The sequence below is a fragment of the Pan troglodytes genome, chromosome 12 (genome assembly GCF_028858775.2).
Source record: "Pan troglodytes isolate AG18354 chromosome 12, NHGRI_mPanTro3-v2.0_pri, whole genome shotgun sequence".
NCBI classification, from domain to species: Eukaryota; Metazoa; Chordata; class Mammalia; order Primates; family Hominidae; genus Pan; species Pan troglodytes.
Window position 1 is genome coordinate 15,766,162 of NC_072410.2, and position 27,012 is coordinate 15,793,173.

At 41.3% G+C, this 27,012-nt stretch overlaps 1 protein-coding gene and 1 long non-coding RNA gene across 4 annotated transcripts in view; one reads left to right on the forward strand and one right to left on the reverse strand.

Annotated features, from left to right (window-relative positions):
• Positions 1-10,755, reverse strand: part of LOC112208192 (uncharacterized) — a 28,784-nt gene extending 18,029 nt beyond the window's left edge. Inside the window, exon 1 of the long non-coding RNA XR_002942591.3 lies at positions 10,450-10,755. This is a non-coding gene — a long non-coding RNA (uncharacterized LOC112208192). The remainder of the gene's footprint in view (positions 1-10,449) is intronic.
• Positions 10,756-10,821: 66 nt separating this feature from the next.
• LOC459477 (LIM and senescent cell antigen-like-containing domain protein 1) overlaps positions 10,822-27,012 on the forward strand; it is a 155,165-nt gene continuing 138,974 nt past the window's right edge. Inside the window, exon 1 of one of the 3 annotated variants that reach the window (XM_024354511.3) lies at positions 10,822-11,107. In XM_024354511.3, the coding sequence (XP_024210279.1) occupies positions 11,076-11,107 (32 nt within the window). In that variant the 5' untranslated portion in view covers positions 10,822-11,075. The remainder of the gene's footprint in view (positions 11,108-27,012) is intronic. The other 2 variants (XM_024354510.3, XM_063789473.1) reach the window with 2 other exon arrangements.

Here is a 27,012-nt window from a genome sequence, read left to right on the forward strand (position 1 = left end):
TAGCAGAGATGGGGTTTCGCCATGTTGGCCAAACTGGTCTCAAACTTCTGGCCTCAGGTGATCCAGCCGTCTCAGATCAAAGTGCTGGGATTCCAGGCATGAGCCACCACTCACAGCTCGCTAAGGCCTTTTGCCAAGACAAATTAGCTCTTAGAGAACCACAGGATTCCTCTTGTAATGTATTACAAACTAAAGTCTTACCTACTCTTGAAGAGTAGAAAACATGAAAAAGTTCTGTGTTAGCCCTTAGAATAATTAAAAATTCATAAGCTCTGAAATAAATACAGGTAATAAAATTATTGCATATGACAAAACAAAAGTTTAAATTGGCGTTTGTAAACTCTGCATGAAAGCCAGGTTTCTCACTACTAGAAAAAGAAAAAAAGTTATGAATAAGCCAAGAATTCCAGAATGAATCCTGTGGTGCCAAATATATGTTAACTACAAGGAATAAGAGTGACCTTACACTGGAAACACCTTAACCATGGGCCAAGGTTAAAGATATAACAGCATTCTCACACCCCTTGCACAGCTACCCCCAATGTTAACATAACTGTTAATAAATTATCAAAACTAAGAAATTCGTCTTGGTATAGTATCACTAACTAAACTCCAGACCTCAGTCAGGTTTTCCCAGTCTTTCCTTCAGTGTCCTTCCTCTGTTTCAGGATTCAATCCACGATCCTTGACACTTGGTACTTTGTCGGATGTCCCACTGTATGTGTTTGTTTGATGTTTTCCCATGATTAGGGATAGACACTGCAAGACTCAGAGCTACTTTACAAAGAAGCCTCTAGGGAGCTCCCCAGAAAAGACAAGGGAGACAACACAATGACACTAGAGGAAATTTTAGCCTCTGACATCCATGACTATATAGCAAAGAGTAAACAAAGCCTAACTCCTAGCCAGAGAAACAAAATCTCATACTAAAGCCTTATTTAACTCAGTTCCTTTCACCCAGTACATCATATACAGCCTCAAACAAAAAATTACAAAGCATACTAAAAGAAAAGAAACCCCACACTTTGAAGAGACAGAGCAAGCATAAGAACCAGACTCAGATATGAAAGAAATATTGGAAGTATCCAACCAGGAATTTAAAATAACTAAGATTAACATGCTAGGGGCTCTAATGTAAAAACGGCATAACATGCAAGAACAGATGGGTAATGTAAGCAAAGAGATAAAAACACTAAGAAGAAATAAAAATGAAATACTAGAAATAAAAAACACCATAACAGAAATGAAGAATGCCTTTGATGGGTTCATCAAAAGAATGGATATGGCCAATGAAAGAATCAGTGAGCTCGAAGAGATGTCAATAGATACTTCAAAAGCTGACACACAATCAGAAAAAAGAATGAAAAAGAAAAAACAGAAGAAGAGTCAAGAACTGTGAGACAATTACAAAAGGTGGAACATGGAGACTTTTTGGAAATATCAGAAAGAGAAGAAAAAGAGAAAGAAAGCCAGGCGTGGTGGCTTACGTCTATAATCCCCGCACTTTGGGAGGCTGAGGCGGGCAGATCACAAGGTCAGGAGATCGAGACCATCCTGGCTAACACAGTGAAACCCTGTCTCTACTAAAAATACAAAAAATTAGCGGGGCGTGGTGGCAGGCGCCTGTAGTCCCAGCTACTCAGGAGACTGAGGCAGGAGAATGGCATGAACCTGGCAGGAGGAGCTTGCATTGAGCTGAGATCATGCCACTGCACTCCAGCCTGGGCAACAGAGCAAGACTCCGTCTCAAAAAAAAAAAAAAAAAAAGAGAGAGAAAGAAACAGAAGAAACATTTGAAGCAACAGTGACTGAAAATTTCCCCAAATTAATGATAGATAAAGCTATGGTCTGAATGTTTGTGTCTCCTCAAAAGTTATATTGGAACTTAATCCTCAATATGATAGTACTGAGGTGGGGCTTTTGGGAGTCAATCAGGTTATGAGGGCTCTATCCTCAGGACAGAGATTAGTGCACTTATGAAAGAAGCCCCAGGGAATTAGCTAGCCCCTGACACCATGTGAGGACAAAGCCAGAATGTGCCATCTATGAGGAAGCAGGGCCTCACCAGACACTGCTAGTGCCTTGGTCTTGGACATCACAGCCCCTAGAACTGTGAGAAATAAATTTCTGTTGTTTATAAACTCTCCAGTTCATGATATTTTTGTCACAGCAGCCCAAATGAACTAAGGTAGACATAAAGGAACAGATCCAGGAAGCTCAAAAAACACCATTTAGGATAAATAACAAAAATGCTACATCGAGGTATATCTTTTCTTTTTTTTCTAAGGTGGAGTTTCGCTCTTGTTGCCCAGGCTAGAGTGCAATGGTGCAATCTCAGCTCACTGCAGCCTCTGCCTCCGGGGTTCAAGCGATTATCCTGCCTCAGCCTCCCAAGTAGCTGGGATTACAGGCCTCCGCCACTAAGCCCAGCTAATTTTTTGTATTTTTAGTAGAGATGGGGTTTCACCATGTTGGCCAGGCTGGTCTCGAACTCCTGGCCTCAGGTGATCTGCCCGCCTTGGCCTCCCAAAGTGCTGGGATTACAGGCATGAGCCACTGGGCCTGCCTAAGTATATCTTATCTAGACACAGATCTCACTCCTTTCACAAAAATTAACTCAAAATGGATCATACACCTAAATGTAACATGCAACACTACAGAATTCCTAGAAGAAAACATAGGAGAAAACTTAGGTGACCTTAGATTTGGTGATGACTTTTTAGATATAACATCAAAAACACGACTCATAAAAGAAAAAATTGGTAAGTTGGACTTCACTAAAATTAAATTTTTCTGCTCACAAAGGACACTGTTAAGAGAATGAAAAGGTAAGCCATTAAATGGGAAAAAAATCTTTGCAAAAAATAGTTCTTTATATATGATATATAATAATATATATCATATATAATATTATATATATATATTCTGAAAAAGGCAAAACCATAGAAACAGTAAGAAGTTCAGTGGTTGCCAGGAGTTAGGAGTTGGGGGCGGGGAGGGTAGATAAATGGTGAAGAACAGCTGATTTTTAGGGTAGTGAAACTATTCTGTTTGATTCTGTTATGATGAATACATGTCATTATATATTTGTCAAAACCCATAGACTATACAACACCAAGAATGAACTCTAATGTAATCCACAAAGGACTAGTGTTAATAAAGTTTTAATAATGGCTCATCCACTATAACAAATGTACTATACTAATGCAAGATGTTAATAATAAGGGAAACGGGGGTGGGAGGGTTTGGGGTAAGAGGGCATATGGGAATTCTCTTCTGTTTGCTCACTTTTCTGATAAGCTGAAATTGTTCAAACAATAAAATGTATTATTAATAGTTTTCAAAATTTCACTCGATGGGCTACATAGCAGAATGCAGATGACAATGATAGGAGTTTGTGAACTTGACGACAGATTAGAAATGGTAGACCTAAATCCTACCAAATCAATAATTACATTAAATGTAAATGGTCTAAATATACCAACTGTAATGCAGAGATTGTCAGACTACATTAAACAGACAAGACCTGAGTACATGCTATTTATACGAAAATCACTTTCAATATAAAGACTTAATTGATTAAAAGAATGGGCTGGGCTTGGTGGCTCACACCTGTAACCCCAGCACTTTGGGAGGCCGAGGCAGGCAGATCACAAGGTCAGGAGACTGACATCATCCTGGCTAACACAGTGAAACCCTGTCGCTACTAAAAATACAAAAAATTAGCCAGGCATAATGGCACGCACCTGTAGTCCCAGCTACTTGGGAGGCTGAGGCAGGAGAATCGCTTGAACCTCGGAGGTGGAGGTTGCACTGAGCTGAGATCGTGCCACTGCACTCCAGCCTGGGTGACAGAGTGAGACTTCATATCAAAAATATATATATAGAAAAATAAAATTAAAAGTGGAAAAATGCAAATACTAATCAAAGGAAATTAGGCTGGGTGTGGTGGCTTACACCTGTAATTCTAGCACTTTGGGAGGCCAAGGCAGGAAGACTTCTTGAGGCTAGGAGTTCCGGACCAGCCTGGGCAACAGAATGAGATCCCTTCTCTACAAATGAAAAAAAAAAATTTAAATAGCCCAGCATGGTGGCATGCATGGTATAATGTACCCTAGCTACTTGGGAGGCTGAGGTGGGAGGATCACTTGAGCTCAGTAGTTTGAGGTTACAGCAAGCTATGATCACACCACTGCACTCCAGCCTGGGCAACAGAATGAGACCCTGTATCTAAAAAAATAAGCAAAAGAAAAAGGAAATGAGAGTGTCTATATTAATATCAAAGTAGACTTCAAACAAAGATGATTACCATGAATAAAGAAGGATATTACATAATTATTAAAGGGTCAATTCAACAAGAAGACATAACAATCATAAATGTGTAAATGTAATTCCATAGTAAAAGGAATCAGGAGGCTTGAGAGATGCTTATTTCAGGTCTGGGGTAAGGAATGTACAAAGTGAACCAGGACTAATGAAGTTATATTAAAACTCCAAAAGACGAAAAGAGTCATTTAAAAGACTAATGGAGTCATATGAAAAGGTCCCAGGAGCTAACAGAAAGGACTCCCCTTGGCCAAATCTGGAACATTTTGACAGTTTGAGCATCAATAAGAATAATGAACCATAATTGACTAGAAGACATTTAAAGCATAAAAATTCTTGAGTCCATAATCATACTCAATAAAGATGAAAACAAACCATCTTATTCATCACTGATGGGGGTGGCTGTTATTCAAGTTCTTATTCTAAAACTTGGTAATTAAAGGTAAATAAAGAATAATGTATTCTTTCTCTGCAGTGGAACTAAGTTTTAGATACAAAATAACCCCAGTGGATGAGGGAAAGTTCTTTAGAGGTAAGAATGACAGTTAATAAATGTAGAAAAAAGAAGATAATTTAATCACCATTTTGCAACTTCTAATTAAGTAACTGATGTGAGAAAGAATCATTACTGCACGCTAAAACCATTAAGGGAAAGATGTCAAAGATCTCAGTGTTTCAACCCATAGAATACTTTCCAGTGGCAAGAAGGTAAATCGATAGTTAACCCTATAATCTTAGAATCTCTAATAGTGGGTACACTAGATATTATGTGAAGAAAATGGCATCAGGCTGGGCGTGGTGGCTCATGCCTGTAATCCCAGCACTTTGGGAGGCAGAGGTGGGTGGATCACCTAAGGTCAGGAGTTCGAGACCAGCCTGGCCAATATGGTGAAACCCCATCTCTACTAAAAATACAAAAACTTTCTGGGCGTGGTGGCGAGCACCTGTAATCCCAGCTACGTGGGAGGCTGAGGAAGGAGAATCACTTGAACCCAGGAGGTGGAGGTTGCAGTGAGCCGAGATCGTGCCACTGCACTCCAGCCTGGGTGACAAGAGTGAAACTCCATAAGAAAGAAAGAAAAAGAAAGAAAAGAAAAGAAAGAAAGAAAGAAAGAAAGAAAGAAAGAAAGAAAGAAAGAAAATGATATCGATGGTGAAGAATTGTTGTCCAACATGTTTAATGTAATTGTGTTCAAGCCTAAAATTCTGCTTTACTGGAAATAAAAGAGAATACAGTTAAAGGACACCATGAGGAAACAATCAGATAAATACAGTAAGTGAGAACATTGACCCAACTTCTATAAGTCAACTGGCTAGGTCTCTCCAATAAGTTCAAAGTCAAGAAAAAAAAAGGGGGGGCCAGGTACTACACTTGATTTTTAAAAAGCTTAGAGACAAACAATGAAATGCAATCTATGCTCCTTAATTAGAACCCTATTTAAACAAACCAGCTCTCAAAGACATTTTTTGGGGTCAAAAAGGGAAAGGTGAATATAGTCTGGTCATTAGACAACATTTAGAAAGCACTGTTACTTGTGTTAGGTGTGAAAATTGTGTGATTATATTGTGAAAGAATTCGTTCTTTAAAAAAGATGCATTCTAAAGTATTTAGGGGTGAAAAGTTTAAAGTAATTTACTTCAAACTACAGTGAAAAAAATTTAAACACTGCAAAATATTAACTGCTAAATCTAGATAGTGGCTTTATAATATTCACAGATGAGCATATTTCCTTTAAATTTCTATGTGCTTAAAATTTTTCATGTTAAGTAATATATGTATTACATTGGGATGCATATAACTATGATTGACAGAAAATAACACTAAAAGTGCAAGATCACTGATTCTATCTAGGAAGTAGGATTATAGGGACTTCAATTTTCAAGTTAGCTTTTTTTTTTTGAGACGGAGTCTTGCTCTATCACCCAGGCTAGAGTGCACTGGCGCAATCTCAGCTCCCTGCAAGCTCCACCTCCCGGGTTCACACCATTCTCCTGCCTCAGCTGGGACTACAGGCACTCGCCACCATACCCGGCTAATTTTTTTTGTATTTTTAGTAGACACAGGGCTTCACCGTGTTAGCCAGGATGGTCTCGATCTCCTGACCTCGTGATCTGCCCGCCTCAGCCTCCCAAAGTGCTGGGATTACAGGGTGTGAGTCACCGCACCTGGCCCAGTATTTGTCCTTTTTATGATTTGCTTCTTTCACTTAGTGTAACGTTCTCAAGGTTGATCCATTTTGCAGCATAAGTCAGAATTTCCTTCCTTTTTTTTTTTGAGATGGAGTCTTGCTCTTGTTGCCCAGACTGGACTGCAATGGCATGATCTTGGCTCACTGCAACCTCCACCTACTGGGTTCAAGTGATTCTCCTGCCTCAGCCTCCGGAGTAGCTTGAACTATAGGCGCCAGCCACCATGCCCAGCTAATTTTTGTATTTTCAGTAGAGATGAGGTTTTACCATGTTGGCCAGGTTGGTCTCGAACTCCTGACCTCAGGTGATCTGTCTGCCTTGGCCTCCCAAAGTGCTGGTGTTACAGGCATGAGCCACCATGCCCAGCCAGAATTTCCTTTTTAAGGGTGAATAGATAAATATTCCATTGTATGAATGTACCACATTTTATTTATCCATTTATCCATTTCTGGACATTTGGGTGGTTTCCACCTTTCATCTATTGTGAATAATGCTACTATGAATGTGCACATGCAAATATCTCTTCAAGACCTTGCTTTCACTTCTTTGGGATATAGATCCAGAAGTGGAATTGCTAGATCACATGGCAACTGTATCTTGAATTTTTTAAAGAACTGCCTTACTGCTTTCCACAGGAGCTGCACCATTTTACATTCCCTCCAACAGTGCACAAGGGTTCCAATTTCTCCACATCCTTACTAACATTATTTTCTGTTTTTTTGATAGTAGCCATCTGAAAGGGTACGAGGTATATCTCACCATGGTTTTGATTTGCATTTCCCTAATGATTAGTGATGTTGAGCATTTTTTCATATACTTATTGGCTATTCTTATTTAACAGCTGCAGAGTATTCCTGGTAGAAACCGTAATTTACTTAAACAATGTCCTGGATAAATAAACTTTCTCAGTTCTTAAAAACAAAACTGCAATGACTCTCCTTGTACATTCGTCTGTTTTCAATTTTTTTTTTTTTTTTTTTTTGAGACGGAGTCTCACTCTGTCACCCAGGCTGGAGTGCAGTGGCACGATCTCAGCTTAGGGGAGGAGACCACCCCTCATATTGTCTTATGCCCAATTTCTGCCTCTAAAGAAAGAAAAAGTAAAAACTAAAAGGCAGAAATGAAATCCACAAGCAGACAGCCCGGCGCCACACCCTAGGCCTGGTAGTTAAAGATCGACCTCTGACCTAATCGGTTATGTTATCTATAGATTACAGACACTGTATAGAAAAGCACTGTGAAAATCCCTATCCTGTTTTGTTCCGGTCTAATTACTGGTGCATGCAGCCCCCAGTTACATACCCCCTGCTTGCTCAATCGATCACGACCCTCTCACGTACACCCCCTTAGAGTTGTGAGCCCTTAAAAAGGACAGGAATTGCTCACTCGGGGCGCTTGGCCCTTGAGACAGGAGCCTTGCTGATGCCCCCGGCCAGATAAACCCCTTCCTTCAACTCGGTGTCTGAGGAGTTTTGTCTGCGGCTCATCCTGCTACAGGCTCATTGCAAGTTCCGCCTCCTGGATTCACGCCATTCTCCTGCCTCAGCCTCCCAAGTAGCTGGGACTACAGGCGCACACCATCATGCCCAGCATTTTTTTTTTTTTTTTAGTAGAGACGGGGTTTCACCGTGTTAGCCAGGACGGTCTCAATCTCCCGACCTCGTGATCTGTCTGCCTTGGCCTCCCAAAGTGCTGGAATTACAGGCCTGAGCCACCGCGCGGCCGTTTTCAATTTTTAAAAACTTTTTTATTACAGAAATGTTCACATATACACTAAAGTAGACAAGCTAATATAAAGAATGTAATGTATTTATGAGGTAGTTTCAAGTTATCAACCCACATTCCCCACCCCTACATTTTAAAGTAAATTTCAGTGATATCATTTAGTGTACAGATAGTTGCCTAGGGATCTTTAAAATTTGTTCTTTCTTTTTTTTTTTTTTTTTGAATCGGGGTCTCACTCTGTCACCCAGGCTGCAGTGCAGTGGTCCAATTATAGCCGGCTGGAACTACAGGTGCACGCCACCATGCCCAGCTAATTTTTAAATTTTTTTTTTTTTTTGTAGAGACAAGGCAGGGGGGTCTCCCTTTTCTTCCCAGGCTGGTCTTGGACTCCTAACCTCAAGGGATCCTCCTGCTTCGACCTCCAAAAGTGCTGGGATTACAGGTGTGAGCCACCATGCCCAAATTTGTACATTCTTTTGGTGTACATATAAGAATACATTTGTAAGATAAATTCCAAAATATGAATATCTTGGGTCAAGGAAGAGCTGAATTTTACATTGATAGCTATTGCCCACTTGTTCTTTACAAAGCGTGTATGGATTTATACTCCTATCAACAATAAATTAGCCAGGCATGCTGACGTGCACTCGTAAACCCTGCTATTCAAAAGGATAGTTGAAGTCCAAGAGTTCAAGACCAGTGTGGGTAACATAGAGAGGCCTCCTCTAGGGGAGGAAAAAAGGGTTTCCCTATATCCTCATCAAAACAATATATAGTCAAACTTTTCATCTTTGCATTTGTGAAAAATCGTATTTTATTTTTGTTTTATGATACTTTAAGAAATCATTTGTATTTTTCTGTAGAAACCTGTTTTTCTCTGAGTTGAACATTTTTGTACTGATTTTTTTAATAATTAGAACTTTTTTAATAATTTAGAACTTTTTGTCATACATTTTACAAATATTTTTCTTGGTTGGGGTTTGTTATATTTATTTGCTATGCAGAAAATTTAGATTTCTATGTAGTTACATTTATCAATTTTTATTTATTTATTTAGAGACAGAGTCTCGCTCTGTCGCCCAGGCTGGAGTGCAATGGCACGATCTCGGCTCACTGCAACCTCTGTCTCCCAGGTTCAAGTAATTCTCCTGCCTCAGCCTCCCAAGTAGCTGGGATTACAGGAACCCCGCCACCACAACCGGTGAAATTTTTGTATTTTTAGTAGAGACGGGGTTTCACCATGTTGGTCAGGCTAGTCTCAAACTCCTGACCAACATGATCCACTCACCTCAGCCTCTCCAAGTGCTGGGATTACACGCGTGAGTCACCGTGCCCGGCCTACATTTATCAATTTTTAATTTTATGGTTTATATGCTCTTTGAAAAGTCTCTCACCACTCCAACCTTACTTTTGTTTTTTTCCCTTGTTTTCTTCTGGTATTTTCATAACCTCTCTCTTTTTTTTTTTTTTTCTAGAACATTTAACTATTTGCTTTGTTTGGAATTTACTTTCATATGAGGACATCAAATAGATCCAGTGTTTTCCTCCGACATGCCTCGACTGGCAGGAGACCAAAGTTTTCATTCTATTACTAGAGAGTAGGTATAGTTACAGAATCAGGTATCCTGAGAGAGATCATTTATGCCCAGGATGAATAACCTGTCTTATCTATTAGATCCTTTGGAGATTTCACTTTTTTTGGGGGGGGGACGGAGCCTGTTACCTAGGCTGGAGTGCAGTGGCGCGATCTCCCAGCTCACCACAACCTCCGCCTCCCAAGTTCAAGCGATTCTCCTGCCTCAGCCTCCCGAGTAGCTGGGATTACAGGCATGTGCCACCACCACGCCCAGCTAATTTTGTATTTTTAGTAGAGACGGGGTTTCTCCATGTTGGTCAGGCTGGTCTCGAACTCCTGACCTCAGGTGATCCGCCTGCCTCAGCCTCCCAAAGTGCTGGGATTACAGGCGTGAGCCACTGCGCCGGCCCCAAAATTTCAGGTTTTCATAGATGGAATGGGTGAAGAAAATGAGAGCTAGCAAGTTAGAACAGGATGCAGAGGCAAGACTGGAAACTCTCCAAGAAAGGTTAACTTTTCTTAACTCACAAGTTAAACAAAGTCTGCAGGCTCCATGCGGAGCTCAGGCACCCAGCGGTGACCGATCCAGACCAGGTCCTCCCGGAAGCCTGGCCTGCCCGACAGAGCCTTACCACAGAGCCCCCTCAGGCGTCCTCGCCAGGACGGGGCGGAACCCTGTGTAGGTCCCACCCCCGGGACGAAGGCCGCTGCCAGGGCCGCGCAGCCACGCGAGTGGAATCAGAGGAGCCTCGAGGCAAGGAGAGCCGGGCCCCGCTCCCTGCGCCCGTCACCGCCATCCTTGTTGTAGGGAACTCGGCCCCCGAGCCGCCGCCGCACTCCGTGGGCTCCCAATGAGCCCCTACCCCCGCCACCCGCTGCGTTTGCGCTAGCCTCCTAGACTAGCCTGGGGTGTTGAGATGGGGGCGGGCCCGAGCCACGGGTTGGGGCGGGGTCTGACGCGCGCCCCGCCCCGCAACGCCCCGCCCCCCCGCGCCTACCTCTCCAGTCCGCGCCCTTCGGCGCCCGGCCAGTCCCCGCCCCTCCTTGCCCAGCAGCTCCCGCCCCTCCCCCGCCTTCCCGCGCGGTTCGCCTCGCCTTCCCCCGCCTCCCGCGCCCCCGCGCGACCCGCCCCTGGCCTTCCTCCCCTTCCTGCTCCGGGCCCGCCAGTAGCCGGCCGCGGCGGCGAGGGACTAGGACGCGGCTAGAGCGGCGCCGGGAGACGAGGGGCTGAGAGACGGCGGCGGCCGAAAGCGGAGAGATGCTGGGCGTGGCGGCCGGGATGACCCACAGGTACGGGCCGCGCCGCGCGGCGCCCGCCACGTCCGCCCTGCAGCTGCCGGCGGGCCTTCGGGCCGGGCCGGGCCGGGCCTGGCGCGGGCGGGCGGCCGGGCTTTCCCCGCGGCCTCCCCCGGGCGGCCCGGAGCCCCGACCCCCAGCGCTCGGGTGGCGGCGTGGCTGCGTGCGGGCCCGCGGAGGAGACGGCTGCTGTTCACTCCCGGGTGTCCGCGGTGGCACAGGCGCTGACGCCGCCCCGCTGCTCCGAGAGTTCCATAAGACAAATCAGTATTTGCCGAGCTAATCATTTATCTTCTAGCAGTAGGGATCAGCGGGTCGCAGACGTCTTGGTCTCAGGACCCCTCTTGGGACTAGAGGACCTGGAATGGTGGCTATCTCCATAGACTGTACTAGAAAGGAAAACCGAGTAACTCATTGAATAAATCCGTGGTATGTTAGCGTACATACCACATTTTTATGCAACATAGGGTTTTGCTAAAACAAAAGAGTTCGTGGGACGACTGGCGTCCTTTACAGTTTGCGAATCTCTTGAGTTGTCTGACTTAGTAGAGACAACTACGTTCTCCCATCTGCTTTGCAGTTCAGTCTGTTGCGGTATGTTTTCATATGAAGAAAATCTGATCTTACACAGATGTGTAGTTGGAAAAGTGAGTACTGTCTTAATAGCTGTTTCAGATAATTATGGGTATTCTTTATTACTACACCAAAACTACGTAAGTGGAAGTTTCTCAAAGGCTGGTTTGGACGTGGAATCTGAAGCTACTGTCAGCGGACTTTTCACACAGTTTCGTTAAAATTCCTTGGTCTGTCTTGCAGTTTGAATGCAGCTGAAGCTCCTGTCAATGGCCTTTGCACACAGTTACGTTAAAATTCCTTGGTCTGTCTTGCAGTTTGAATGCAGCTGTTACCCATTGTAACACCATATATTTGTCGTTTGGAAGATATTGGCTCACTGAGTTTGGCAGATCTCAAGCTGACGCATTTCACTAATAGCGCCGAATAACATTCGTTACCATCGCTATTGATTTCATTAGGAAAGTCTTTATGTTAAAAGCCGTCAGATACAAGGTGGTGTTTACAAGTTTTCCAAAATTCTAATTTTCGGTTGAAAGCTTGCTTTTTATCATTGGGAGCAAAATATTGTCAATTGTTTTCCTCAAAGTGACAGACTCACTTTGTTCAGTTTCAAGGAAATGTCCGGCAATACAGGTTTAAATAACCCTAGTTTGTCAAGTGTTCTTTCCCGTAAAAATGGTATTTCATGACACAAGCAAGTTAATTCAGCTTATCGCTCTATTACAGAAGTGCACACCTGCCATTTGGTCACAAGTAACAAAAAAGAGTCAAAGCTCAAGATTTGATAACAATAATTTGTACTCCTTCATCATGGACTTTTTTCCTTAAAAAAAAGTATTGACTAGTAAGTTGATATAAAATTTAAAGTATTTGTGAGATATTAAGAATAACGGATATGTAGTGTAATAAAGGAGATAATAGTTTCCTTTTAAGACCTTCAAACCTCTCTGGTCCAGTGTCTCTCCGCATCCTATCCCCTTCCCATCCTGAATTTACCATTAGTAATTTACTTTTTGGAGGGAGAGTAATAAGTTCATTCAAATTATTGTGCATCCGTAACCATCATACATGTCCAGAAATCTTTATCTTACAAAACTGAAACTCTGTACTTATTAAACAATAATTCTCCATTCCCCTCCTCCCGCCAGTCCCTGGCAGCCATCATTTTAATTTCTGTCTATGACTTTGACTACTGCTGGTACCTCATATCTCATGTAAGTGGAATCATACACTATTTGTTGTGCATGTCATAGTTTGTTCCTTTTTGTTGCTCAGTAGTGCTCCATGGTATGGATGTACAGCAGTTTAACTGTTCACATGTTTGAAGGACATTCAGGCTGTTAGTTTTGGGCTATTAAGAAAGCTACTACGAACAAATAGACAGGTGTTTGTTGCTGTTTTTGAGACAGTGTCTTGCTTAGTCACCCAGACTGGAGTGGAATGCAGTAGCATGATCATGACTTACTGCACCCTAGACGTCCCAGGCTGAAGCAATCCTTCCACCTCAGTCCCCCGAGTAGTTGGGACTACAGACACACGCCACCATGCCTGGATACTTTTGTATTTTTTTGGTAGAGACAGGGTTTCGCCATGTTGTCCAGGCTAGTCTGGGGGTCCCAAACTCCTGGGTTCCAGCAGTCCACCCACCTCAGCCTCCCAAAGTGCTGGAATTTTAGAGCCACTGTGCTCAGCCTGTCTAAGTTTTATGTGAATGTAACTTTTCCTTTTCTGGGATAAATGTCCAAGAGTGTGCAATTGTCAGGTTGTACAGAAATCTATGTTTAGTTTTTTGAGAAACTGACAGTTTTTTTCCAGCATGACTGTACCATTTCACTTAAAAAGTGAAATTGACATTATTTTCCTGTGAGTACATAAAGGTAAAGAATTCAGAGACAGTACCACGGCCCTCTTTAGTGCTAAGCGGCCAGCAGTTGTACCGACTGTTGTTTTTGCACTATCTGTGTGTCAACACAGTGCACAATGCTACAGTGACTTCTTAGGAATATCTTAGTATGATGAAAATAGTTTTGATCTCTCGGATCCCTTAAAAAGGTCTTGGAGACCCTCAGGAGTTCAAGGCCATACTTTAAGAACCACTGTTAAAGACATAATCCTAAATGATGAAGGATATGCAGGTATTGGGGATATTTAACAAGGAAAAAATACAAGGTTTCTCTTAAAATTGCTCTTGAATGCTTGTGGTAGTGTGTGCCTTGTAGTTTTGGCTAGTTTTAGTAGGATGTAATAACTAAGACTTGGACCACCATGGAAGAAGCAACTTTCTGCCTTGCAGGATTTTCCCTGATAAGAAAATGGCCAGTGCCATTATGAAGAGGGAAAATGCCATGGGCCTAAGTGTATTCACACTTTTCAGTGTTCTGTGCCTGTTTGTATGGTGAGAAAATCGAACTGTTGATTTTTAAGAAAGCTAAGGAAAGTTTGGTGGTACAAAAGATCATTTCAGTTCTGGTGGTTCCGTTTTTTGCAGGCTTAGAGAAAACTGTCCATCAGGATTGTGCTGTCTTGATTTTATTTGATCATTCCCACCCTTTTTTCCCTTTGCTGTAGCCCCTTGACCTGTCTCCTGGGCAGTTCTTTCCTTTGCTAAATGTGAGTACAACAAGTAGGCTTTCCTTTCCTCCTAGAGAGGGGGACCTTGGAGCCCCTCCACTGGGTCAGAGAAACTTCCATAGCTTTAGCAGATCAGTAACAGGAGAGCCGAGCTTTACTCTGAAAGCCTCTATTTTCAATAATGTTGTGTTTGCTCTTTGGATAATCATTTAAATAAATAAACCTCAGTATAGGTCATGTTCTTACCTAGGTTTGCACTTAAATAGAAGGAAAAACATCTCAAACCATTTTGTTAGTTTTATAGTTCTCGTAACTACACTTTAAGCTGTGGTTTTCCACCCACAGGGATGTCGTCTACATTATATGCTGGACTGTTGCCACATTGTCTTCCAAACACTTTAATTTTAAGACACTTGAGAAGCAGGAGCTGCACTACCTGTTGCCATATACTGTGCATTCTTCAGCAACAGAGGTTTTCTTTTCACTCTTTCTGATATAATCTCATCTCTTTTATTTGATCATATCACACATTTCCACCCTGGAGCTTACTGCAGGAATGAGTAAGGGAGTCATTTTCCTGCATCTTTTTTCACGTTGGAGCACGTTTTGGAGCTTGATGAGTCTTCAGTGACATTTAACAGTGGGGCGGGACAGCTGCAGATAAAGCAAGTGCTGAAGAGTGCATTCTGTGAGAGGTAGGAAGAAAGGTGAAGGCAGTAGTTCAGCTGCTGGGAGTATGTGCTTGGCAGTGAGAGGCACGGGACTCAGCATCAGCACACCAGGAATCCAGGGCTTTCAGGATGTCTGAGTAGCAGGCAAGGTAAAGCAAGATAACAGACAACATGCATTTACAAATAATGTTTACACATACTTTCCCTTTCTACAAAAATGGAATCATAGTCATACTATTCTGCAATTGCTTTTTTTAGTATTAAAAAAGTTACGGAAAACATGCAAAACAAAATTTACTATTTTAACCATTTTTAAGTGTACAGTTCTGTGGCATTATGTACATTGACGTTGCTGTGCAACCATCACTACCCTTCCTTCCAAGAACTTTTTCATCTTCCCAAACTGAAACTCTGTGACCTGTAAATACCAACTCCCCATTTCTTGCAATTGCTTTTTTACTTCAACAAGCTGTCTTAGAGTGGTGTATCTGGGTTTACCTTATGTTTTTTAACCTTAGTTTTAATGGCTGCATAGTATTTCACAGTGTACATGTGATATGATTTGTACATCCAGTCCTTGACTAGTGGTTATTTGGGTTCTATTTTTTAATTATCACAAACACTTTGAACATCTCTGCCAGAGTGTTTTTTGTTTTGTTTTGTTTTTGAGACAAGGTCTCACTCTGTCACCCAGGCTGGAGTAAAGTGGTGCAATCATGGCTCACTGCAGCCTCAACCTCCTGGGGTCAGGTGATCCTTTCACCTTAGACTTCTGAGTAGCTGGGACAACAGGTACATGCCACTATGCCCGGCTAATATTTTGTATTTTTTGTAGTGACAGGGTTTCCCCCATCTTGCCCAGCCTAGTGTTGAATTCCTGGCCTCAAGCGATCCGCCCTCCTCGGCCTCTCAAAGTTCTGGGATTACAGGCGCGAGCCACTGCACCCAGCTACCAGAGTTTTCATAGCTTTCTGAGTGTAGAGTTAGTATGTGCATGAGTGTTTGGGTCCATGTTCTAGTCCTAGTTCTGTCCCTTCATGGCTCTTTGACTTTGGCCCTGTCAGCGTCTTTAAGCCTCAGATTCTTAATTTATAAAATAATCCCACCTATCTCAGAGGTTGTTGTGATAACTAAATATGAAGGCAAATGCAAATATTTCTGAAAGCATACCGATGAAATTTTTAGTGATTGTTGCTTCTGGAGAGGGAGTCTAGGCACCTGAGAATCCAGGATGAGAGGGACATTTTTTTGTTGTATAGCTTTTTGTACTGTTTTGATTTTTAAAATCATGTGTATGTTTTCATTTTTAAACCATTTAACACCATGCCAGGAACATAGTAGATGCTCAATGAAGTCATCGTTTCCCATCATCCTGGTTCTTTTCCCCCGGACTTATACTGCTGCTAATGGCACCTAACATGGTTGCTTTTGTTTCTTCCTGTCCTTCCCTCCCTATAGCCACCTTCTTGCTGAGTTCTTACCTTCGAATTTTCTCTTGAATCCATTGTTTTCTTTTTTCACTCCTTTCTTACTGATTTCCTTTTCACCCTGGTTCTGAAAATCTTTCAAATGAACATAAGATGATAGTATTAAGACTGGGAAAGACTTGAGAGAATGCAGAGCCAGTGTCCTGTGGACTGTAAACTTATTCCAACTGGCTGGAAAAAAAAAATCTATGCACATACTAAGTGTTTGAAGTGGAACAAATAATGTTTTGTGAATGTTTCTAATTTTCATTTAAATGGTGATAAAGTACAGATTCCTTTTTTTTTGAGACGGAGTCTTGCTCTGTTGCCCAGGCTGGAGTGCAGTGGCATGATCTTGGCTCACTGCAAGCTCCACCTCCCGGGTTCACGTCATTCTCCTGCCTCAGCTTCCCAAGTAGCTAGGACTACAGGCGCCTGCCACAACACCTGGCTAATTTTTTGTATTTTTAGTAAAGACGGAGTTTCACCGTGTTAGCCAGGATGGTCTCGACCTCCTGACCTTGTGATCTGCCCGCCTCGGCCTCCCAAAGTGCTGGGATTACAGACTTGAGCCACCGCGCCTGGCTGATAAAGTACAGATTCTTTTAAAGTGTTTGTGGAATTCGTGGTAGTATTTATATAGTGCATGCTTTATCTGTTAACGTGCTAAAAAGACAATCATGGTGATATGAAGATCTAAGAAAATTTATTTAACATTTAAAAAGTGGGTTTATATGTGAAAAAGTTGGAACCTACTGAACTCATGCACTTTAGTGGGTCCCCTGCATTAGCCCTTTATTTAAATACACTGCTTCTTTATTTTACAGGACACGATTTGCCTAGAAGGTAAAATAGTTTATTCAAGGCCGAAAGTCAGTTAACAGCAGGGTTAGGAATACAGCCCAAGATGTGGTTGTATTGTGGGGTCTCCTCTGCTATATTACGTTGGTTTGCTCTGTTACTTTATTCACATTGCATTGTTACAGTTTGTTGTATGTATATATTTTATCTTTTTGTCTACAGTATATAGTAAATACCTTGAGGACCAAGACCTATAGCTGAGCCCATTAACATAGTACATTTGGAAATGTCTGAATGAATTATGGATATTGGCCCAGAATTGTTCTATTACAGGTGTCCTGGATCTCAGTCTCTTTCAAGTGATTCCTTTTGAAGAACACTTCAAAAGTGTTGTTGAAGACCTGGTATTCCTAGCCACATGTGCTGGTGCTTGCAACTTTTTCCTCCCCAGAGAGATCCCTTCCTATTGACGGGCTTCCTTACCAATGCATCAGCTGAGTGACAAATGTTACCAGCTACTTAAACAGATATGTTTATTTCTCATTGGTAAATGTAGTTGTTGTTGTTTTGTTTTTGTTTGCTTACTTTTAAAGCTGGGCACATTGCTGTCCATTTTAAAATTTGCCTTGTTAATACAGTGAGGAAGGGAGGGAGAATGGACATTGGGTAGGCAGTTGCAGCTTTTGCCACAGCTAGCTGTTTCTCCTTCTCAGTGCAGTAGATTCAACAGGATTTGTTTTTCTGTGCAGGTACAGTGCAGGTGCACCTGACTGATCTGTCATCCCTGTTGGTTTCAGATTTTTCTAAAGAACTACTTTGGTCACATGTTTTCAAAATATTGAGAAGCTGCTTATTGCCTGTCAAGTAGGTCCAAACTCCAGCGCCTGGAATTTAAGGCTGTTTGTGATCTGGCCCAACCCATCTTCATAGCCTTGTCACACACTGTTTCCTTAGCCTTTGTCTCTCTAACCCACTGCCTTTTTCTGAAAATGATGATTTCCTGCCTCGGTGCTGTTCATGCCCTTCTCTGGGCTTGGAAAATCATCATCTTTTGTGTTTTCTTGGCAGCTGGGACAAAATTGCCACTTCTCTCATAAAATAACGAATTCCTGGAGCATTAATTTAGCCCCTGCTGTGTAGTAGGGAATTAGGGATTCAGAGCTTTTTCTGTTTTCCCAAAGCATTTTGAATTCTTTTTTGGTAATTACCAATTTCTGTTTTGTTTTATAGTTTTTTGTATATATGTCTAAGCTTTTCTGCCAAAGTGTAATCTCTGGAAGTAAAGGAATGTCTTAATCAAATTTGTTAAATATCCAAAGAAAAACAAGCTGGACAGTAGGCTTTATTTCTCCTTTTATTTGTTAGTGAATCGAAAAGTTCAGGGCTAGCTCTGTTTAGTGTCTTTGACGTTGTTTGAATAAATTCACGAAACTTTGAGTAAGACAGGATCATTTTCTTTGGTTTAGCTTGACTCTACAGTGTATTACAGACTGCTGGCAGAGACCCAACATCATGAAACATTTAGGAGAAATTCAGATGATATTTAGGCATCTTTGTTTAGTTTCCTCCTAGGCCACTCTTTTGGAAACTCGGTTAGTCATAACCACCTTCTCTTAATTACCTACTTCCACACAAATACCTTAAGGATATTGTTTTATATAATCTTACCATCACAGCCACACCATGAAGTAGGACCTTTATATCTATTTTACAGATAAGAAAACCAAGCTCAAGAGGTTAAGAACTCACCAAGTCATACAATTAGTGACAGCTGGGGTTCATACGGAAGTGCCCTGTAGAGCCCTGTGTCTCCTCACTTCATGTCACTGGTCAAGAAGAGGTCACAGCTCGCTAATTGTTTTTCCAAGTCTCAAGGCTTTTTCTTGGCATGTCCAGACAACCTATCCAGTTTTACTCCCTACTACCCTTACGCTTATATCATCTTATTGCCAACCATACCACAGTCCTTCTTTCTGAACTTGATTTTTGTTACTCTGCTAGGAGTAGCCTTTCCTTTTTTAAGGGGGTAGGAGTTCCCAAGTCTTACAACTCAAGTCCCAGCTTAAACTCCTCTGTCTTGAAGATGACTTCCTTGGCTGCTTCAACACCTATTAGGCTTTCTTTTCTTGACCTCCTGGAGAATGCATTGGGTAAGATGCAGTTCTTTACCCAAATTTAATGTGTCTGTATTTGTGTGCAACACACAAACTTCATTATTTTTATTTGAACTCTTGGCTGTGCTTGCATATGTGAAAGTGATATTTACAAATTTTGGAACACATCTTTCAATACAGTTTGTGTCCATTATATACACTGTACTATGCTATAGGGCATGGAGTATACAGCTGTAATAGAGTGAAGGACACATTGTCTAATATTGTAGCTTTGTGTGTACAAGTCCCATAAGAGACTGTTTAAAAAAGTCTTTTAGAAATTTCACTGGGCATGGTGGCTCACACCTGTAATCTCAGCACTTTGGGAGGCTGAGGTGAGAGGATCGCTTGAGCCCAGGAGTTCAAGATGAGCCTGGGCAACATAGTGGTACCTCATCTCTACAAAAAAATTTAAAATTAGCTGGGCATGGTGGCACGTGCCCGTAGTCCTGTGGCAGGCTAGGTCTCACTAATGCAGGCCTCCATAACAACTGTTTCAATACTGACTGAGTGGTTAAGTGAAATAGTAAAAGCTAAACAAGTCAGTGCCCTTATCAAAGGCTGGAGTGTAACAGAAACCTACCAAGAGTTTTGCCTAGGCCTTTCCTGGGCCTTAAAGCATGACAAAATAACAAGAATTTTTAACAGGACCCTTTTAGGATTAAACAAATTTTATTGTGGGTCTGAAGAAACTCCCCAAACCTCTGTGATTTAGTAGGAGACAAGGGTAATCACCTCAGCACCTGGACCCATTTAGATGAAGTAAATTTACTGAGGATCCAGAAGAAGGTCTCCAGCACTCAGACCTTAGTTATAGATTAAAAGAAGTTAATCACTTACATCTTCAGGTGAATGCACACTTACACGTAGACATATAGCTTAGAAGGTAGATAAGCTCTGGAAAACTGCAATTTTGAGTTGGTCTGGTGATAATTTCCAGGCCTTCTCCCTGTAACTGGTTGCAGAAATAAAAACTCTCTTCCTCCCCTGTTCATCTGCATCTCGTTATTGGGCCACGAGAAATAGCAGCCCAACCCTCAGTTTGGTCCAGGAACAGTCCCAGCTACTCAGGAGGCTGAGGTGGGAGGATCACTTGAGCCTGGGAGGTTGAGTCTTGCCACTGCACTCCAGCCTGGGCAACACAGCAAGACTCTTTCTTTCTCTGTCTTTCTCTCCCTCTCTCTTTTCTGTCTTCTCTCTTTCCCTGTCTCTCTCAAAAAAGTAAAAAGAAATTTAAAGGAGGAAGTGGTAATTTGTTACTAGTTATTATAGATTAGTTGTTACTTATTGAAGACATTAGGACCAGTCAAATATTATTGGATTCTTAGCAGGTAGAGGTGTATTGGTCATCGTAGGGTTCAACCAGAGGCCTGGCTTATTTGGAATGTTGTAGGGAAAATTCAAGAATCAGGGAGAACAGTGCTCTCAAAACATGGGCTGCAGACTTCTCATGGCATGGGGTTCATGCTAAAAATGCTGATTGCTCAGCCTCATCCCATACTTCTTGAGGAATGTATGTCATGAAATCTATGCTTTTTAATTTTTTATTATGGAGGATTTCAAACATATACAAAAATACAGAGAATAATATGTCTCTGTGTGTTTCTGCTCAGCTTCAACAATTATTATTTTATTTATTTATTTTTGAGGCGATGTTTTTGCTCTGTTGTCCAGGCTGGAGTGCACTGGTGCTCTTGGTTCATTGCAACCTCTGCCTCTTGGGTTCAAGCGATTCTCCTGCCTCAGCCTCCCAAGTAGCTGCGATTACAGGTGCCTACCACCATGCCTGGCTAATTTTTGTATTTTTAGTAGAGACGGGTTTTCACCATGTGGGCCAGGCTGGTCTCAAACTCTTAACCTCAGGTCATCCACCCACTTTGGCCTCCCAAAGTGCTAGGATTACAGGTGTGAGCCACCACACTGGGCCAGCCTCAATAATTATTAACTGATGGTAAATCTTTGACTGAAGGCCAATATTTTTTCACTCTTCTCTCCCCTGTGTCATATCGTAGAGATTTTAATATGTATCCTTAAAAGATAAGGACTCTTCAAAAAACTGTTTAAACATAACCTCAGCATCACACCTGAAAAAGATGAGTAGTAATTCCTTGATATCATCAACTACACAGTGTTTAAATTTCTGTTTATCCCAAACATCAATTTTATTTTGTGGTTTTTCTAAATTGAGATCTGAATAAGGTTCACAAATTTGATAGGTTGATAAGTCTTTTAGTCTCTTTTAACATATAAGTACACCTTTCATCTTTTTCTTTTCTCTTGTGATTTTGTTGTTGCTGTTGTTGAAGAAATTGCGTGGTTATCTTGAAGAATTTCCTGCCATCTGGATTTACCAGCTTATATCCTCAGGGTATATGGTTTAACATCCTCATATATATAGTTTTGTTGCCCAGGCAGGAGTGCAGTGGCTTGATGTCGGCTCACTGCAACCTCCGCCTCCCGAGTTCAAGCGATTCTCCTGCTTCAGCCTCCCAAGTAGCTGCGATTACAGGCATCCACCACCTCGCCTAGCTAATTTTTTGTATTTTTAATAGAGACGCGGTTTCACCATGTTGGCCTGGCTGGTCTTGAACTCCTGACCTCGGTGATCCACCTGCCTCGCCTCGGCTTCCCAAAGTGCAGGGATTACAGGCCTGAGTCACCGTGCCGGTGCATCCTCTATTATATTAATATATTCTATAAATTGGTAGTTGGATCTAAAAAAGCAGTTCTCAGTTCTTGGTCTTGGGACCACTTTACTCTCTTAAAAATTATTGAAGACTGCTGTGTCTTTTGGAAACAGGTAACTTGTTTGATCTTAAGGGCTCATAGCTGGAGGAGAACTTGCCTCAGGATGAATGGTGCCTTGAGTCTTACCCATATCTGATTCAGATGCACCTCTTTCGTAATAAATGGGAAAATGACAGAACTATTTTACCTCACAGGCTGTACAAAAACAGGGACAGGCTGGTTTGGCCTCTGGACCCCACTATGCAGACTTTCAATCTGGATTATTATTAATGCATTGAGGGTTTCAAAGATGGAAATATTCTAATTGTTATTGAAGACATTGCAGGTCCTAGCTGCTGTACTTCTAAAAAGAGAAGCCCTCCTTAACTATTTAGTAATCTGATGATACAATCTGACAGATTACACATCACTCTTATGTTGTTAGCATGTAATCCTGTCTAGTCTCCTACTTAATAATATGTGTATTGCCTTAGCATATATCACTTTAGTATAATACTGGTTATAGAACCTGTGCTCCAAAAGTGCATTGTCTGTGGTATCTAGATAGTCCTTAACTTTTGGATGCTTTAGGTTTACAGAGTACTAAATTAGGGTTGAGGTGTCACTTTCTGATTTGGACTAGTGATTGTTTTCCCTTGCTCTCGGGCTGCCGCCTTTTTTTTTTTTTTTTTTTTTTTTTTTTTAGGAGACAGAGTCTTACTCTGTCCTCGAGGCTGGAGTGTGTGCAGTGGATCGATCATAGCTCACTGTAAACCTTGAACTCCTGGGCTTCAGGGTTCCTCCTGCCTCAGCCTCCCAAGATGCTGGGATTACAGGTGTGAGCCACGGTGCCTGGGCCACCCTCCTACTCTGTAAGTGCATGTTGCTCTTGTACTATGAGCCCCTCTGGTTAGGATGGCCTCTGCACTTCTTGGAAGTCCACTGGAATGGTGATAACTTCCCACTCATATTAAGTGATCCCTGTTCATTGGCTGATTGGCATTCCATCATTAATGTTTGGGTCATTTATAGCTAAACCAGCAGAGCCTAGTGGATCATTCTCTAGCGAGCCTGTCTAATTTGAGTGATTTTTTTTTTTTTTAAAGACAATGGTATAAATAGTTTTATGTTAAATATCATACAGACTTTGAAATGTTCAATGAAAGATAGAAGGAAGATAATCTCTAAAGGGCAAAGTAAGTTGGTTATGGAGACTTCCATAAAGCACCTGTAAATCATTTGGGTGTCAATACTGTGCATGTTTTATAATGGAGAATAAAGTTTCCTTAATGATGCTTGTGTTTGAAGTATAACGTTTTGCTTTTCAGTAATGGTCTCCTTGACTATAATTGTGTCTATAACTTTAGTCTGTTACGGAAAAAATGAAATGGCTGATAGATAAGAGTTCTGATTTCATTATGAGGTAAGAAGAAGGGTTGATGGAGTTCACTGGGGGAGTTGTGGTTTGAAGTTGTTTAATGTAAATTTTGAATAAAGGTTTTACCTTGCGCTTTGGATTGCAAAGGTGCAGTTAGACTTTGACTTCAACACAAAACTGGTGTGCTTCCACACTTACTGATAGTGGTGTTAAACTTTTAAGTTGCTGGGAAATAGGCCAAGTCCTGTTGTGAATTGGGTGGTGGATAGTCAGGCAGGACATCCTTAGGGATTGCCCTGCTGTACCCTTCATCACCAAGGGATGGTGTAGGGCAGAGGTGGAATTGATGAGGTTGAGGGTGTCTTTCTCTTCAGACCCTTAGAACATAATGCTTAGTGTCTCCAGCATAGATCACTTTGCTAACGGCTGGCTCCAAGAGGGTGGACACTCTCTTGGGTGGGGTAGTTCTCTCATAGCTGGGCCCACAACCCAGATGCAGAAAGAGACAGGTAAAAATGACAGGTGCTAAGCCCATAATTAGCCAAGAGGGACCATTGGCAGTTTGACTTATGTCTTCTATCCAGTTGAGATTTGTTCTTTGAGTGTCCTAGAAGCTAAAGCATAGGAATATAGGTTAAAATTTAGCCTGGTTCCTCAGGCTTGTGTTGAACGCCTCTTTCTGTTATTCTAATGGGAAGTTTCAGAACAAAACAATTATTCATTCTCCACTTTCAAATTTTTCCTTGATAGAGTGTGTGGAGGAAATGGTGCCCAAAATACCAGCGTTTAAGGTCATTGCCTACATTAGAATATATCGGTTCTCTTGGGTTTTACTGGATTGCTGTCAGAATACTTCTTTCTTTAGAATACAATACGGACTTTGTCATATTGAAGCATGTTTTAGGGTCTATATAGTAGTCTTAATTAGAATCTGGAGATGGAGTAATTCATCCGTCAAATGAGCAGCCTTTTGTTTTAGGAGTGTGGGTAGTGATATTTTTGCAATAGCCATGAAACCTTTGTAAACATGGCTAGAGACTGGTTTTCTCTTTTTAAAAATGGGTTCAAGAAAGTAGGAGCTTTGTGACTAGCCCCATGAAATCTGGAAAGCTGTGTTCGCACTTAGCCCATTTCAGGTCATTGAATGTGTTTACATGACTGAGGATAATGATGAAAAAATGTGGTTAAAGATTTTAAAATGATGGATATCTAGGACACTAGGTTACCTGGTTAATAAGATGATGAGAATTACAATGATATAACTTTGAGGTGGGTGTAAGGGTAATTTCTGAAACAATTTTAACAATGTTTGGGTTTTTTTTTTTTTTTTTTTCAATGCTGGCTAACCCACATCAGGAATTGAGTACTTTTTTGTCTTTTGGGCATTTGCCAGATCTATACAAAGCATGAAACATCTACAGATGTCTGTTTAACACAATTTCTTTATACTTCATAATGGAATGTTTTAACCCTGAGCATGTGGTATATACTGTATGAAATGTACTTTGTTTTAGACCTGAGTTTTCCAGTATTCGTCAGGTGCTTTCCCTTTGGGAGTGGTATTCATGATGACAGAGGACATTGGTGAAGTGTAGAATGTGATGCTTAATTTTAATACAGAACTGTCTATTGAGTTTGATGAAAAACAAAACAAGTTCCAGCAATTCCTCAAAATTTCAGAGGTCTGTTCCATGCTCTCCCCACCAGCCCCCCTGGCAAAGGGTCATTTTGGGACCGTGAGAACAGACAAAAACCACATCTCTGATAATTTGCTCATTCATTTAGAATGCTTTCTATGACGGAAGTTACGGCGATAGGTTTTGGAATGTGGAGGGTGATGGGAACTCCAAGGATATAAGGCATGGGAACTCTAAGAACATAAGGCTTGGGAACTTTTTAGAAATGAAGTTTTGTTTTGCACTGTCATGCTTTCCAGGATAAAGCATTACTGGAGATTAGCTGAACAAATGAGATGAAAGCCAAAATATGCAGTTGGATATTTTAGATAAATTTTGATAAGACGTTACTTTCTAAGAATATAGCACTTTACAAAAAGCTACCTATGCTTTTTGAGATACTTAAAAATCTCATGCTCATGGGACAGTGCATTGCATATAGTAGCCATTCAGTGAATACTTGTCAAATGAATAAATAATGATGCACAGTATATTTTATTTGGTATATATGGCTTTTTGTTTGGTTTAGTGAAGTATATTTGTGGGTAGTTGCTAATAAGTAACCTTTCAGTTGACTTGACATTAAATTAGACATGGATTATTTCAATAATAATGTACAAGTAAAGTGTTTCTTTTTTTTTTTCTTTTTTTTTTTTTTGAGATGCAGTGTCGCTCTGTCACCCAGACTGGAGTGTAGTGGCATGATCTCGGCTCACTGCAACCTCTGCCTCCCGGGTTCAAGCAATTCTCCTGCCTCGCCCTCCCTAGTAGCTGGGACTACAGGCGTGTACCACCATGCCCAGCTAATTTTTGTGTTTTTAGTAGAGACAGGGTTTCCCCATGTTGGCCAGGATGGTAAGTACAGTGTTTGCTTTCTCCATTAGGAGGCAATGCAGGAACAAGTTATTTGATATGGGAAGAGGCTATATTTTAGATAAATGAAGCTTCCAGATTACTGGATTAAATTTTTTAGCTGAAACATTAATTTTTTTCTTATGAATTTCCTCAACTTTCCATATTAATATATAGCTTCAATTCCAAGTGGAATTCTTTTGGTAAAATGGACAGAATTATTATGAAGTTCGTTGAGAGGAATAAACAGGCAAGAATAGCAAAAAGCTAATTATTAAGAAGAAAGACAAATGGATAAAACCTGTTAGTAAAATAATTTGTCAGTATGTGTCAAGTTTAAAATGATTTGTAACTTGTAATTTGTAATTTCTACTTTTGTTAATCAAATCTAAGAACGTGTGGAGAAAACTGGGTGTGAGTAGATTTTGGTAGCATTATTTATACTACCAGAAAGTTTGAAACTATGTAGATAATAAAAGGATCACTTAAAATGCCTGATGATATCCTAGAGTTTAGTGAAATTATATAATATTTATCATATTTATTAAAGCTTTGTAATATTTTAATGTCATGACATATTATTCAGAAAAACAGGATGTGAAACTATAAATATGGTATGATTAGAACTTTATAATGTTTAAACATAAAATGACTAGGAAAAATACAAAGTGTTTTTTTAAAAATAAACAGCTGGCCGGGCGCGGTGGCTCACCCCTGTAATCCCAGCACTTTGGGAGGTTTAGGTAGGAGGATCGTGAGGTCAGGAGATCGAGACCATCCTGACTAACACGGTGAAACCCCATCTCCACTATAAATACAAAAAAAAAATTAGCCGGGCGCGGTGGCGGGTGCCTGTAGTCCCAGCTACTCAGGAGGCTGAGGCAGGAGAATAGCGTGAACCTGGGAGGCGGAGCTTGCAGTGAGCCAAGATCACGCCACTGCCCTCCAGCCTGGGTGACAGAGCGAGACTCCATCTCAAAAAAATAATAATAAAAAAAAATAAAAATAAAGCCCAGGCACGGTGGCTC